The sequence below is a fragment of the Cervus canadensis genome, chromosome 32, assembly GCF_019320065.1.
Source record: "Cervus canadensis isolate Bull #8, Minnesota chromosome 32, ASM1932006v1, whole genome shotgun sequence".
NCBI lineage: Eukaryota > Metazoa > Chordata > Mammalia > Artiodactyla > Cervidae > Cervus > Cervus canadensis.
The window spans coordinates 38,371,028-38,383,887 of NC_057417.1; the positions used below are offsets into that span (position 1 = coordinate 38,371,028).

A 12,860-nucleotide genomic window follows, 5' to 3' on the forward strand; every position below is an offset into this window, starting at 1 on the left:
CAAATGGTACTAACTAAAAAGCTCGGCGAATGTTTTGTCAAGTTCACCAAAGCCCAATATTTAGCACATCAAAATATACATATAGTGTATATCTATATATATGCCCCTGAAATGACACAAATAGCATCATCAGGGTTTAGCGTTATCCATCTAGCAGCCTGGCCTTTCTTCACACTCCCCCAGCAGGTGACAAATCTGCATCCAACACCCGCTCCCTTTCTAGAAGCCTTATCAGCAACCACGCACCCTTTTTCCATGCTCTCTTCTTTCCCTGAGATCCAGAGTCACATGCCATATAAGAACTAACAGATCCCTGCTACACTAGATCCACCTCTCCCCAGTCAGAACATCCTGCAAGCTCACAACTAGGCTGCTGAGTAGATACAAGCAGGCTTTTCCAGATTTCCCCGGCTACACTTAGCACTTGTTTGTAGCTGTGCGTTCAGCTAATGCACTTTCTATAGCAACGTCTCCTGCATTTCTGCTATTTCAGCAGAAAAGATCCCTAGCATCTTTCTGGACACCTGGTTCTTAGCAGCCCGGACTCCCGCCCGGAAGTCTGGAGGACAGGCCCCTGGGAAAGCAAAGAAACGGGAACCACTGGCGGCCAGTCTCCCAGAGTCTCTGTCCTCAAGACCCAGACAGCAGAGGGGCGGCGACCCTCAAGGCGTCGGGAGCCGCAGGGCAGGGCTGAGGGCGGAGTCAGGGCGAGGGGCGGGGCGGGGCAAGGAGTGGGCGGAGTCAGCAGAGCTTGGGTGGGGCAGGCAGGGAGTGAGTGGAACCGGAGTTTGCTGAGGGGGGCTGGGTGGGGTCGAAGCTGAGGGCGGGGCAGAGTCAGGGCGTGGGTGGAGTCTGAGGTCGGTGGGAGGGGCATGCGTGGACTCGGATCTGGAGGTGGGATCAGAACTTGGGGGCTGGGCAGAGCCCAGGAGTGGGCGGAGTCTGAGATCGGCGGGGGCGGGGCTTGGGCTAACGGTCCAGGGCTGTCCTCCCGCGGCGACCCTCGAGCGCTGGGGCTGTGGGCAGAACGCGCTGTGGAGAAGAAGCCGAATTCCGGCCGAGCGGGGGAGGCGTCTGGGCGGGGCCTGCGTGTTGCTGGCTGCTGTCTAAAAGCGAGAGCGTCTAGGTGAGCGCTCCCGGGAGCAGTCGGCGCGGACGCTGAGGTGAAGCCGGGTGGCGGCTGGCGGCGGGCCGTCGTCTGTTCCTGAGGGCAGGCCTCTGGGCCGCGCCGTCTGCGGTGGGAACGGTCTCCCTTCCAGGCTGCCCGCGGGCTCCTCGGGTGGCGGTCACCCCGGTGCCCTCGAGAGGTGGAAGCCGGCGGGTTGCGGTTCGGGGGACGCGCCGGGGTGCGAGCCCGGGTGCGAAGTGGGCAGCTGACGCCGGCTTCCAGTCCACACCCGCGGAGTCACAGTCACGTACGAACACAGGACACGGGTGGAGTGTGCTCGTCCGCGTGGCGCGGCCAACGTAGACGCGCGGGTGTAATCGATGCGGGGGGTATAAGCGCCTCCTGAGGTAACTCAGTGCATCACCGGCCCGCTCCCCCCAACCTCAGCCTGGCTGACGCGCAGCCGTTCTGTGGGGTTGACAGGTGTGTGCAGACACTTGCGCAAGGGCACCGGCCCTGGAGGTCCCCACCCACGACTCACACCCCGCTCCCCGCCACCTCGGGCGCCCTCTCCACAGTGTTCCCTATTCTAGAATGTCCTAGATTTGGAATCTTCAGGTACATTTTAAAGCGTGAAGGGTTTAAAAGGGACGGTTTTTAATCCCTGTGTGCAAGTCATGTCCCTTCTTCCCTCTCTTTCGTCCTTTTTTTCAAAGCAGTGTTTGGTTAAAAAAAATTAAGACTACCTTGAAAGTTTACTAGCAAGCTCTCTTTTTGTCTCCGTGCTGGTGAGTTCTCTGGTGATGGCCGGTTGCCCGTTTTCTTATGGCCAACCCAGAGTATGCAAAACTTGCTGAGTTCCCACTGAAGGAGTAAAAACTACCCTTTTGAATTGGATTTATAAAAATAATTGAACAACTGTTCCCCTCTAGGCAAGGTGGCCAACTTTGTCAAAGTCTGTTAAAAAAAAAAAAAAGTCTTTGGTTTGTGATGGAAGTTTGGGGGGATTTTCACGTACAGAAATAACCACATAAGAGGACTTCTCTGTAGCAGCTCCAGCACATGTCTGTAGAATAAACTAGACGATTATATAGGACCATCAATGCCAGCTCTTTGGAAGCTCTGTTGATCTAGAATAGTAGGTTACAATTTGTACTTGCTTCTATAATTTAAGTGCTGGACATAAATGTAAAATTAGTTAGTAACTAAAATTCTGTTTACCCAGAAAGTTAATTGTAGCAATATTATTCTCAAATTACAAATCAGGTTTCTTTTAGGACTCGTTCATTAATTTAGTCAACAAATAGCTAGCAGCTACTGTGCCTGAGGTGCAAGCCTAATAGGCACTGTAGGACACAGTAAGGGCAAGGCAAGGCACAGCCCTTTCATCCTGAGCCCCATCCTGTAATGAGGGAATTAAGAATGCTGAGAGAAGGAATCGAGGCTGGGGGATACTTGAAGGAGGGTGATAAGATCTTCTCTTTGAGACCCCCAAAATGTTAAAGCTCTTGTCTTGGGAGGATCTGAGGGTGGGATTGGAGAGGATGCTCAAGGAAGATGGAACTGTGTGCCAAGGTCCCAGGTCCCATTTGTTGAAAGGAGAGCTGCTGAGGTATCTGGAGAGTGGTAATCAACTGTGGGGGGGGCGGCGGGGGGGAGATGATGTGTATCTAATGTCTGTAGTATAGGGCCAGCCTCATAATAGGCACTCCACAACTATTACCTGTGACTTGGCCACCAGTTTATCTTAACTGGACTAGTTCCTTCACCGCCTTTCCCTTTTACCTTGTCAAGGAGCTGGGTCTGTGGTCTTGGGGCTGTACACGTCTAGCCCCACACCTGGCACTTGCTTTTTTTTTTTTTTCTTTCGCTTTTCTCTGAGCCGCCCCTCCTGTCCTGATTCAGTACCTGATACATGTCAGACACTCAACTCACATGTGTTGAATGAATAAACTATGCATAAGATTAGGTAATAGCAGTACTCTAGATGAGGAATGACTGACCCTTGGACTGAGGAGATGGCACTGGAGATGGATAAACAGAGACTTTTTAAATATATTTGGAAAATAGAAGGGACAGCAGTTGCTGATGAATGGTTGTAATCTCTGTTTCATCATACTGGCCTCTTTATTTCGTGTTAATTTTGTATTTCTCAAAAACCTAGAGAAGTAAGTTGTCATTTCCTTTTTGTAGACAGACACTAAAGTATATCACCGTATATTTTGATTAACAGTAGGAAGTGAAGGAACTTCAAAGAGTTCATGTGATATTCCTCTAAGTAAGTAACCACCAAGAGATGTTAAGGGGTAAAATATTGGAGAACTCAGTATGTAGATGGATAGTATTTTTACACAAAATCTGGCTACTGAATAGTTTTTCTTCTCTAACCTCAAGTGTCTAGCTCTTGACAGTCTCTCAATAAGTGTTGGCTGAGTGGATGGATGAATGAATGAATCTGTCAGGCTGGTAAGTATTTCAGAGACTGAAATTGCATAGTGAGCCAGATCAGACTCAGCTGAAAAATAAGTAGGACCTTAACACTGCTAAATTGTTTATTCTGGCTTGAATGCAGAAACTGATACATTAGATAAGAATGAAAAGCAGTGTTCTCATCTGTCAAGAGCCTGTGGACATCTTGGCTCTTTATGTACACTATTTTGAATTCTCACAACAACCTTGTAGGGTAGATGTTATCCATATTTTTTGGATGAGGAGATTAAAGCTCAGTAATTCAAAACATTTGACTACAAACTAGTGGCGCTGGAATTCAAAATCATATTTGAGTAATTGTGCAGCCTTCTTGAAACTTATGCTATGCAATGTGTCCTGGAGTACACATTGGAGATGTGTACAGCATGGAGATGAGAGCATTCACTGTTAAAGAGGTGAATGAAGTGAAATCAAGTAAATCTGCTAGTTGGGTGTAGCTGACAGCTGTTATTACTAAAACCTTTTCTAGTGACTAAGTTGAGGGACAAGTCTCTTTCATTTATCTCATGTTTATTGAGTGCTTTTTATGTGGAAGGTAGCATTGAAATGCACTCACAAATTGTGTGTAAGATGCTACTTCTGCCCTGATGGAGCTTATTTACCAATAGGTGAAGTACTGCCTATCCCCATACACAGTGTAACTAAAAGCACGATTCAAGGTGGTTACAGTGTAGTTTTGCTATGTTGTTTTTTTTTAAGTAGGCTTTATGGTAATAAATATTTAAATCTGCAAATGTCCCATTGTATCATCTCTCATCTGAAACTCTAAATTTGCTTAAACATTGACTAATTTTTTTTTGCAAAGTGTAACGATAACCCAATATGCAAAACAGAAAAAGAGACACAGATGTACAGAACAGACTTTGGGACTCTGAGGGAGAAGGCGAGGGTGGGATGTTCTGAGAGAATAGCATTGAAATAAGTATACTATCAAGGGTGAAACAGACCACCAGCCCAGGTTGGATGCATGAGACAAGTGCTCAGGGCTGGTGCACTGGGAAGACCCAGAGGGATGGTATGGGGAGGGAGGCGGGAGGGGGGATGGGGATGGGGAACACATGTAAATCCATGGCTGATTCATGTCAATGTATGGCAGAAGCCACTACAATATTATAAAGTAATTAGCCTCCAACTAATAAAAATAAATGAAAAAAAATTGAAACCTAACTATATCATTCATAACTTTAAAAGACCTTTTAAAAATATGCTCTTTACAGGTTGAATCTAGCTTACATGTCACTGTTGTAATATAAAATTTTTCTGTTACTTCACAACATTTCAGTGGGTTTAAAAAAAATAATAAAGTAAAAAAAAAAAGAAAAAAAAAGAAAATGTGAAGTAATTAGCCTCCAACTAATAAAAATAAAATAAAATAAAATAAAATTTTTCTGGTACTTCCTTGGTGGTCCAGTGGCTAAGATTCTGAGCTCCCAATGCAGGGGGCATGGATTCGATCCCTGGTCAGGGAACGAGATCCCACATGCCACAGCTAAGAGTTTGCATGCTGCAACTAAAAATCCCACCTTCCACAACTATAGACTGAAGGTTCCTCATGCCGCAGTGAAGATCGAAGGACTTAACAAGCTGCAACTAAGATTTAGTGCAGCCACATAAATAAAGTTTTCCCAAAGAATGAGTAGAATATCCCATACTTTCCTAAATAAATTCTTTTTTCAGTCTTGGAATTTTTCAAGCTTTATTTCAGTTGTTTAACTTATGCATCTAAATTATATTTTCTAAAATGCAGATAAAAGAATGGCCAACTCCATTGCATCAAAGAACTTTACTGCACTTTCAAATCTGCATCCAAATATGGCTAATCTGGTAAGTTGCAGCAGTGCAGTAGTTAATTTGTTCTCTGTTGAAGCTTTAGGTGGTGATATTACATTATGTCAACATTATTGATTCATTTCAACACATGCTTGTATAATTGACAAGTATACAGGTACTCATTGCACTAGTGATTGTTAGATATTAAATGCTCCTAAACCTCTTTGTATTTATGCCAGCTAAATGAAAATTAGTCTTTTTTTGTCTGCACATTAGGAGATTATAGATATTACTAGTAATTGTTAAAAATTATTGGAAGTTTATTTGTATTAATTAAATATAGCAAAAAGTTAGACACAACTTCGCGACTGAACAACAACAAACTAAATATTTAATATGCACTCAAATTTAGCATGGCAAGATTAAGCATTTTTGTTAAGCAGTGTCTATTGTCCAATCAAACTGTCCAAGTTATATACTGAAATACTTGTTATTATGTTGCTTTTGTGACATAAAGGTACACAAAAGATGTGTTTCTGAAATCATTGTGTGAAAATTAATTTTGTCGAGAAGGGTTGTGGGGGCACCAGTCATTTCAAATTTGCCAAGATTGTTATTTATTTGAAAGGAATCTAGGTGGAATCATATTATAAGGTGAAGAACTTACTATAAAGCAATTATCATACTCCCTTATCTTTCCTATCCCCAGCAGTCTGCTGTTTACATTTGGAATGTGTAAATCAGATTTCTTAAAATGAGATAAATTACATATAACTTTAATAGTTTGCAATTTAAACTTTATTAATGTTAAAAATAATCGCTGTTACAGTTTTTCTTGAAAGGTAAACTCTTTGCTAATTGCCTCTTCAGTTAGAAAATTTTACTCAATATTCCCATTGGTTGTTTTCCTAACAAAATTCAGTGAGAGCTGCAGCATATGGAATTTTAAAAAATAATAACAGTGTGTCTAAATATAATAAGACTAGCTAATAGCTCAGCTAGGATGTGGTAGTCTTAAAAGCTTGCATGTATTTAAAATTGAACAAATTATTGCAAGGTTAAAGTCAGTTGCTAGAATTATGTGATATAAGTTCATCCTTTCAGAAAAAGATAGTTATTTTTATTTTTAATAGTATTTGAAAATATTTAATTTTTCTTTGTTAGTCACTAAAGAGAACATTAAAAATATTAAAGACATGTTAATACCTTCAAGATCTAGGACTTTAGAGCTTAGATTTATTAGCAGTGATATGTAAGTTTTGTTACAATCTAATATATGTTACTGTCCAGCATGTTTGCATTAAGAAGCTAAGCAATTTTATGTGGATTGTTAGAAACCCGTATAAAGAAAGCTTTGAAGACCATGGCAAATTAAATTGCATTATACATGTGCTTTGAATGAATTCAGTAAGAATTGATAGCATAGGGCAGTTACTGTGCTCCACCTAGTGATTGAAAATAAAGTAGAAACATACTAAGTATTAAATGATTATATTTGTAATAGCAGTTAACTGTCTTATTACTTTGTACTATTCCTTGTAGAATGAACATTTATGAAGTTCTTTTAGATGTTTGTCTGGAATAAATACATTTAAATGGTTCCTAGTCAAAAATGTTTGTTAGAGCCAGTAAAATATAACAAGTCCATGAAATTAAATTTACCATCTCCATCTGTGTTTAATATTCGTCTTCTATAACCTTTTTGTTTTTCAGAAAATAATCGGCATAGTTATTGGAAAAACAGATGTCAAAGGCTTTCCAGACAGAAAAAGCTGAGTTCTATTTAACTAACTCTTTGCTTCATTTTTCATCAACTGTGGCTTATGACTACAACAAAGTATATTTAAGTGATTAAATTTCTCATGCCTGTTTAACTCCCTAAGAGCAATGGCCATGTTCTCTATTGCATGGTAAAGTACTTGATTTAAGGCCACATGTGTGAGGGCATTAAAATCATTTTAATGGTTTTATTTGATATTTCTAAAGCATAACTTTAAAAGCTGTGTATACAGTATTAAAATAGCTAGTTAAATTGGTCAGCTCATTAATGTGTATCAACATGTACTTTCTGAGCTCCTCCATTGTGCAAAACCCAGTGTAAAGACTGGAGAAAGAAGTTGTAGTCTCTCCCATCATCCTCAGATATCAGAGCATCTGAGAGGATGGACGTGGAGCCAGATTGACAGGGCTCACCCCCGAGTCTGTCCTAGGCAGAGCCACAGAATCAGGGTAAACAAAGCTGGGATGAGACTTACATGAGCTTGTACATGTAAGAGTGTGTAACATAGAGTAGGAACTCCATGTAAACTGTCAGTATCAAATACAAGGACACAGGTAAATCTCATAGAAAACAGAAAGTGGTAGGAGGCCATCCAGCATGGATGTCAAGACAGTGTTGAGGGAGGGAAGTATGCAGCAGTATCTGTGTATTTATTCGAAGAACTAAATGATTCAGTGGGGAAAAAAATCATCTTTCATACGTGGGAAATACAGTTAAGTCTGGCTTTAGTGGTCCTTATTTAGTTGTCTATGCAACAGTTTTAGGACTATGGAAACATAATCCAAGACTAAAACAGATTTTTTAAATCAACTGACCTTCAGGGACTTCCTTGGCTGTTCCCAGCTGTCCAATGGCTAAGACTTCAACCTCCCAATGCAGGGGGCCCAGGTTTGATTTCTAGTCAAGGAACTACATGCTGCGAGGAAGACCGAAGATCCCACGTGCCGCAGCAGAGACCAAAACAAATAAGTAAAATCAACCGATCTTCAAACTTTTATAGTTTACATGCAGAGATACAATATAGAATACCAAAAGTAGCAATACACTATTACTAGCTTCTAAAGTGTCAGTGCTTTTTATTAAATGGTATGGTATAAATTCTTTGATACAGCTTGAGGAAATCAGAGCTCTAGTCAGCCAGCCAGTAATTTTGGCAGAAGACAGTTCTGTTTGAATCACCTGAGTAATCGTGGCTGTGTTAATTGACTTGTGGTATAGTGACAGGTGGGCTTCCCTGGTGGCTAAGTGGTAAAGAATCCGTCTGCAATGCAGTAGACCTGGGTTCAGTCCCTGGGTCACAAAGATCCCCTGAAGAAGGGAATGGCTACCCACTCCAGTATTCTTGCCTGGAGAATTCCAGGGACAGAGGAACCTGGCAGGTTACAGTCCATAGGGTTGCATAGAGTCAGAAACTACTGAGTGAGCATTACACACATATACACCACATTAAAGGGAAGATTTCTTTTTTGATTTAATTTTTTATATATTTATCTCTTTTAATTTTGGCTGTGCTGAGTCCTTGTCGCTGTGCACAGGCTTTCTCTAGTTGTGGTGAGCAGGGGCTACTCTTTGCTTTCTCTGGTTGCTGTTCTCGGGCTTCTCATTGCCTTGTCTGCTCTAGGGTGTGGGACTTCAGTAGTTGCAGCGGGTGGGCTCAGTAGTTGTGGCTCCCAGGCTTAGTTGCCGTGCGACATCTGAGATCTTCTTGAACCAGGGATCGAACCCATGTCCCCTGCATTGGCAGGTGGATTCTTTACCACTGAGCCACCAAGGAAGGCCCCTATTCTTTTCTTTATGACGATAGTCATTCTGACAGGTGTGAGGGAATAGCTCATTGTGGTTTTAATTTATATTTTCCTGATAATTAGTGATGTTGAGCATCTTTTCATGTGCCTGTTGGCCATCTGCATTTCCTGTTTGGAAAAAATGCCTATTCAGTTCTTCCTATTTTTTTAAATTGGGTTGTTAGGGTTTTTTTATGTTGAGCTGTATGAGCTGAAGATTTATGTTGGATATTAATCCCTATTGGTCATATCATTAGCATATAATTTTTCCCATTCAGTAGGTTATCTTTTCCTTTGCTATGCAAATGCATTTAAGTTTAATTAGTTTCCACTTGTTTATTTTTATTTTAGGAATGGATCCAATAAAGTATTGCTATAATTTATGTCAAAGTATGTTCTGCCTATGTTTTTCTCTAGGAGTTTCATGATATCTGGTCTTACATTTAGGTCTTTAATCCATTTTGAGTTTATTTTTGTATATGGTATTAGAGAATGTTCTAATTTCACTCTTCTACATGTAACTGTTCAGTTTTCCCAGCACTACTTATTGAAGAAACTGTCTTTTTGCCATTGTATATTCTTGCCTCCTTTGTTGTAGACTAATTGACCGTAATTGTGTGGGTTTATTTCTGGGCTTTCTATCCTATTTCACTGATCTGTGTGTCTGTTTTTGTGTCAGTATCATGCTGTTTGTATTTCTTTTTTAAATTTTTTAATTTATTAATGGAAGGAAAATTGCTTCACAATATTATGTTAATTTCTGCCGTACAACAATGTGAACAAGTCATAGTTATACATACATCTCCTCCCTCTTGAGCCTCCTTCCCCTCCCCCAATCTCACCCCTCTAGGTCATCACAGAGCACCAGGCTAGGCTCTCAGTTAAATAGCAGCTTCTCACCAGCCATCTGTTTTACACATGATAGTGTATATATGTCAATGCTACTTTCTCCATTCATCCCACACTTTTCTTCCCCCACTGTGTCCACAATTCTGTTCTCTACATCTATGTCTTCCCTGCAAATAAGATAATCAATGCCACTTTTCTAGATTCCATACATATATGTTAGTATACGATATTTGTTTTTCTCTTTCAAACTTACTTCACTCTGTTTAATAGGCTGTAGGTTCACCCATTTCACTAGAACTGACTAAAATTCATTATTTTTATGGCTGATTCTACACATGGACAGGATTCTTTGGTGGCTCAAATGGTAAAGAATTTGCCTGCGAAGTGGGAGAACTGGGTTTGATCCCGGCGTTGGGAAGATCCCCTGGAGAAGGAAATGACAACCCTTCTCCAGTATTTTTGTATTTTGTGTCTTCAGTATTTTTGCCTGGAGAATTCCATGAACAGAGGAGCCTGGCGGGCTATAGTCCATGGGGTCCCAAAAAGTCTGACACGATTGAATGACTAACACTTTCAACACACTACACATGGGCATTATCAGATGGTCAACACCAAAATCAGATTGATTATACATGTACCACATCTTCTTTATCCATTCATTGTATTACTTTTTTAATTAGCAAAAACAAAGAAATTTATTTTGGAATTTATTCTGGAAAGAAGTGCTTGCTGACCCCTAGTGGTATATTTTAGCTAGCACACATTTATTTGTTTTGAAATAATTTAGATCTGAATTATGACTTAGGTTAAAACAACAGTAAGAGAGAAATGGAGAATATAAACTAATATCAGGTTGGTTCAAACCTACACGTTATTTCCCTCTGAATATAGAGGTAACTAGGCAAAGGGAACAGAGAGGTCACAGTGAGGTGAATTATCTACCTTGGCAGCTTTGCAATTCTTAAAGCATAACGTTGTAGAATTTATATCTGAAATAATTTTTTATACCATGTGTTTGAGTGTTTTAGCATCATAATAACCACCTTTGTTTAAAATTAAAACTTTTCATCTGAAAAATAAAAGCCTTGGTTTTCCCTTAGATATTGGATCAGAAAGGTACACTTTCAGTTTCACCATTCGTGATTCAACAACCCATTTTGTAAATGCAACATCCTGGGGCAGTGAAGATTACATAAGATCACTTTCTGACAGCTTTAGGGTCGGTGAATGTGGTAAGTTGGCACTGATTCTTAAACTGTTTCTCTTACAGTATTATTCCCTTGATGTGTTTTTTGGTGACTACACTGAGGGCATCGGAGTGAAATAAGACATAATTCTTATTCTCAAGAATCTTATCAGAAAAAAGTCAAGTGTTAAGAGTATAACACAAGACATTCAGCGTTCAGTTGAAACATACAAACAGAATAATCACATACTTTTACTAGGAGCTCTATAATCTTTGGTTTATTTCTATTTCACTTTGCATCAGTCTCTCTTGTGACTGTAATCATTTATCTTTTTGTAAACATATAATGGAACTGCTAAGTAGACTTTGATAAAAGATGACTTGAATTTTTGATGGAATTTTAAGAAACTTTTAGTCTAAAATAGCAAATCTTCATATCCTCTACCTACCCCAGTATCTCTGTGATAGTACAGTATAGTATATTCAAAAGAACAAGACTTTGAGAACAGGTGGATCTGGATTCAAATCCAAATACTAACACTTATTTATTTGAGAAAATTTCATAATCTTGTTGAGCCTCAACTATGAATTAATACCCAGTAGATTCTTATGAATCTTAAATGAGATAGTGTGCCTGGTATGAAGTGTAGAATTTAGTCACTCAATAGATAACAGCTCTAGCCTCATACAATAAACAAGAAAGCAGTATACCAGCTCTCTTTCATGGTAGAAAAAAGAAGAGAAAGAGTAACACAGACAATTAAACTACTCCTCTCTAATCCTGCAATATCGAGCATCCTATTACCCATACTGATTACTCAGCACCCATCATACTATTAACTTCAGGGTTATATAGTATCTTGCTAACTGAATAATAAGGTAATTGGACCTATGGACTGTGAAGGCAGAAAACTCTGCAGATGTCTCAGGGCCCCGGACAAGCAGAAGCATCTGTGGATGCGTGCCAGAACAACACTTACATAGAGCTGAAGATATATTCGATGGTAACCTGCATTCTACACTGATGCTTGTTGTCAGGACGAGTGAGATGAGGGATTATAAGGATGTAAATCTGACGATGCTTATAAAACTAAATAAGAGTTTTCTGTGGCTGAGTAAAAAGATTATAGATTTTTTTTTTTTAAGATTATAGATTTTTGAATCAAAACAATTCTAACTCTACTACTTTCTAGATATAACACCTCAAGAAAATTATTTAACCTCTGTGAACTTCAATTTCTTCACTTGGAAAAAGGGATAATAAAGGGATGGTTGTGTGAGGAATTAACAAAATGCAGCACAAAATGTCTAACAATAGACCATAGGAAATGGAAACCCTAAACTATTAAGTCATAAAGCTGATAAGTTGTAAGTTTCAAATCAGGACCCAGATTTTGCACTGCTCTTTCTAACTACCACTATTGTTTTTGAGAACAACTTTGAATTGGGTGAAGATCAATTTAAGTGTTCATTTTATAGCAGGGCATGTTGTAACCACATCAGATGTTCTGTATAACTAATCAACAAAGTAATATTTTTTTAACAAAAGAATATTAATGCAGGTCATATGTCAGAATTTAAACACAAAGTATAAGAAATATCATCTAAGATCAAATTGATTGGTCATACCCTAGGATTCCATTGGTCACAGCAAAACAAAAAAAAAACAATTGTGAAGAATATTAAAGCAACTCAAAATTAGAAATAATACTGTAATGTTCATTGTTATGTACACTTGTTTTTTAAATTTATCCTGTTACTTTTTTGGTAATAGCATCATATTTTCCCCTCTGTTATAGTGATTATTGAGAATCCTCTGATCCAAACAAAGGAATTAGAAAGAGAAGAAAAGTTCAGTCCTGCAACTCCTAGGTAAATCCAGCACAGAGGTCA

At 39.7% G+C, this 12,860-nt stretch overlaps 1 protein-coding gene across 1 annotated transcript in view; it reads left to right on the forward strand.

Annotated features, from left to right (window-relative positions):
* Positions 1-961: 961 nt before the first annotated feature.
* The window catches only part of MEIOB (meiosis specific with OB-fold), a 32,120-nt gene continuing 20,221 nt past the window's right edge, over positions 962-12,860 (forward strand). Inside the window, exons 1-5 of the mRNA XM_043456046.1 lie at positions 962-1,126; positions 5,346-5,422; positions 7,082-7,139; positions 10,882-11,013; positions 12,767-12,839. Of these exons, the coding sequence (XP_043311981.1) occupies positions 5,354-5,422; positions 7,082-7,139; positions 10,882-11,013; positions 12,767-12,839 (332 nt within the window). The 5' untranslated portion in view covers positions 962-1,126; positions 5,346-5,353. The remainder of the gene's footprint in view (positions 1,127-5,345; positions 5,423-7,081; positions 7,140-10,881; positions 11,014-12,766; positions 12,840-12,860) is intronic.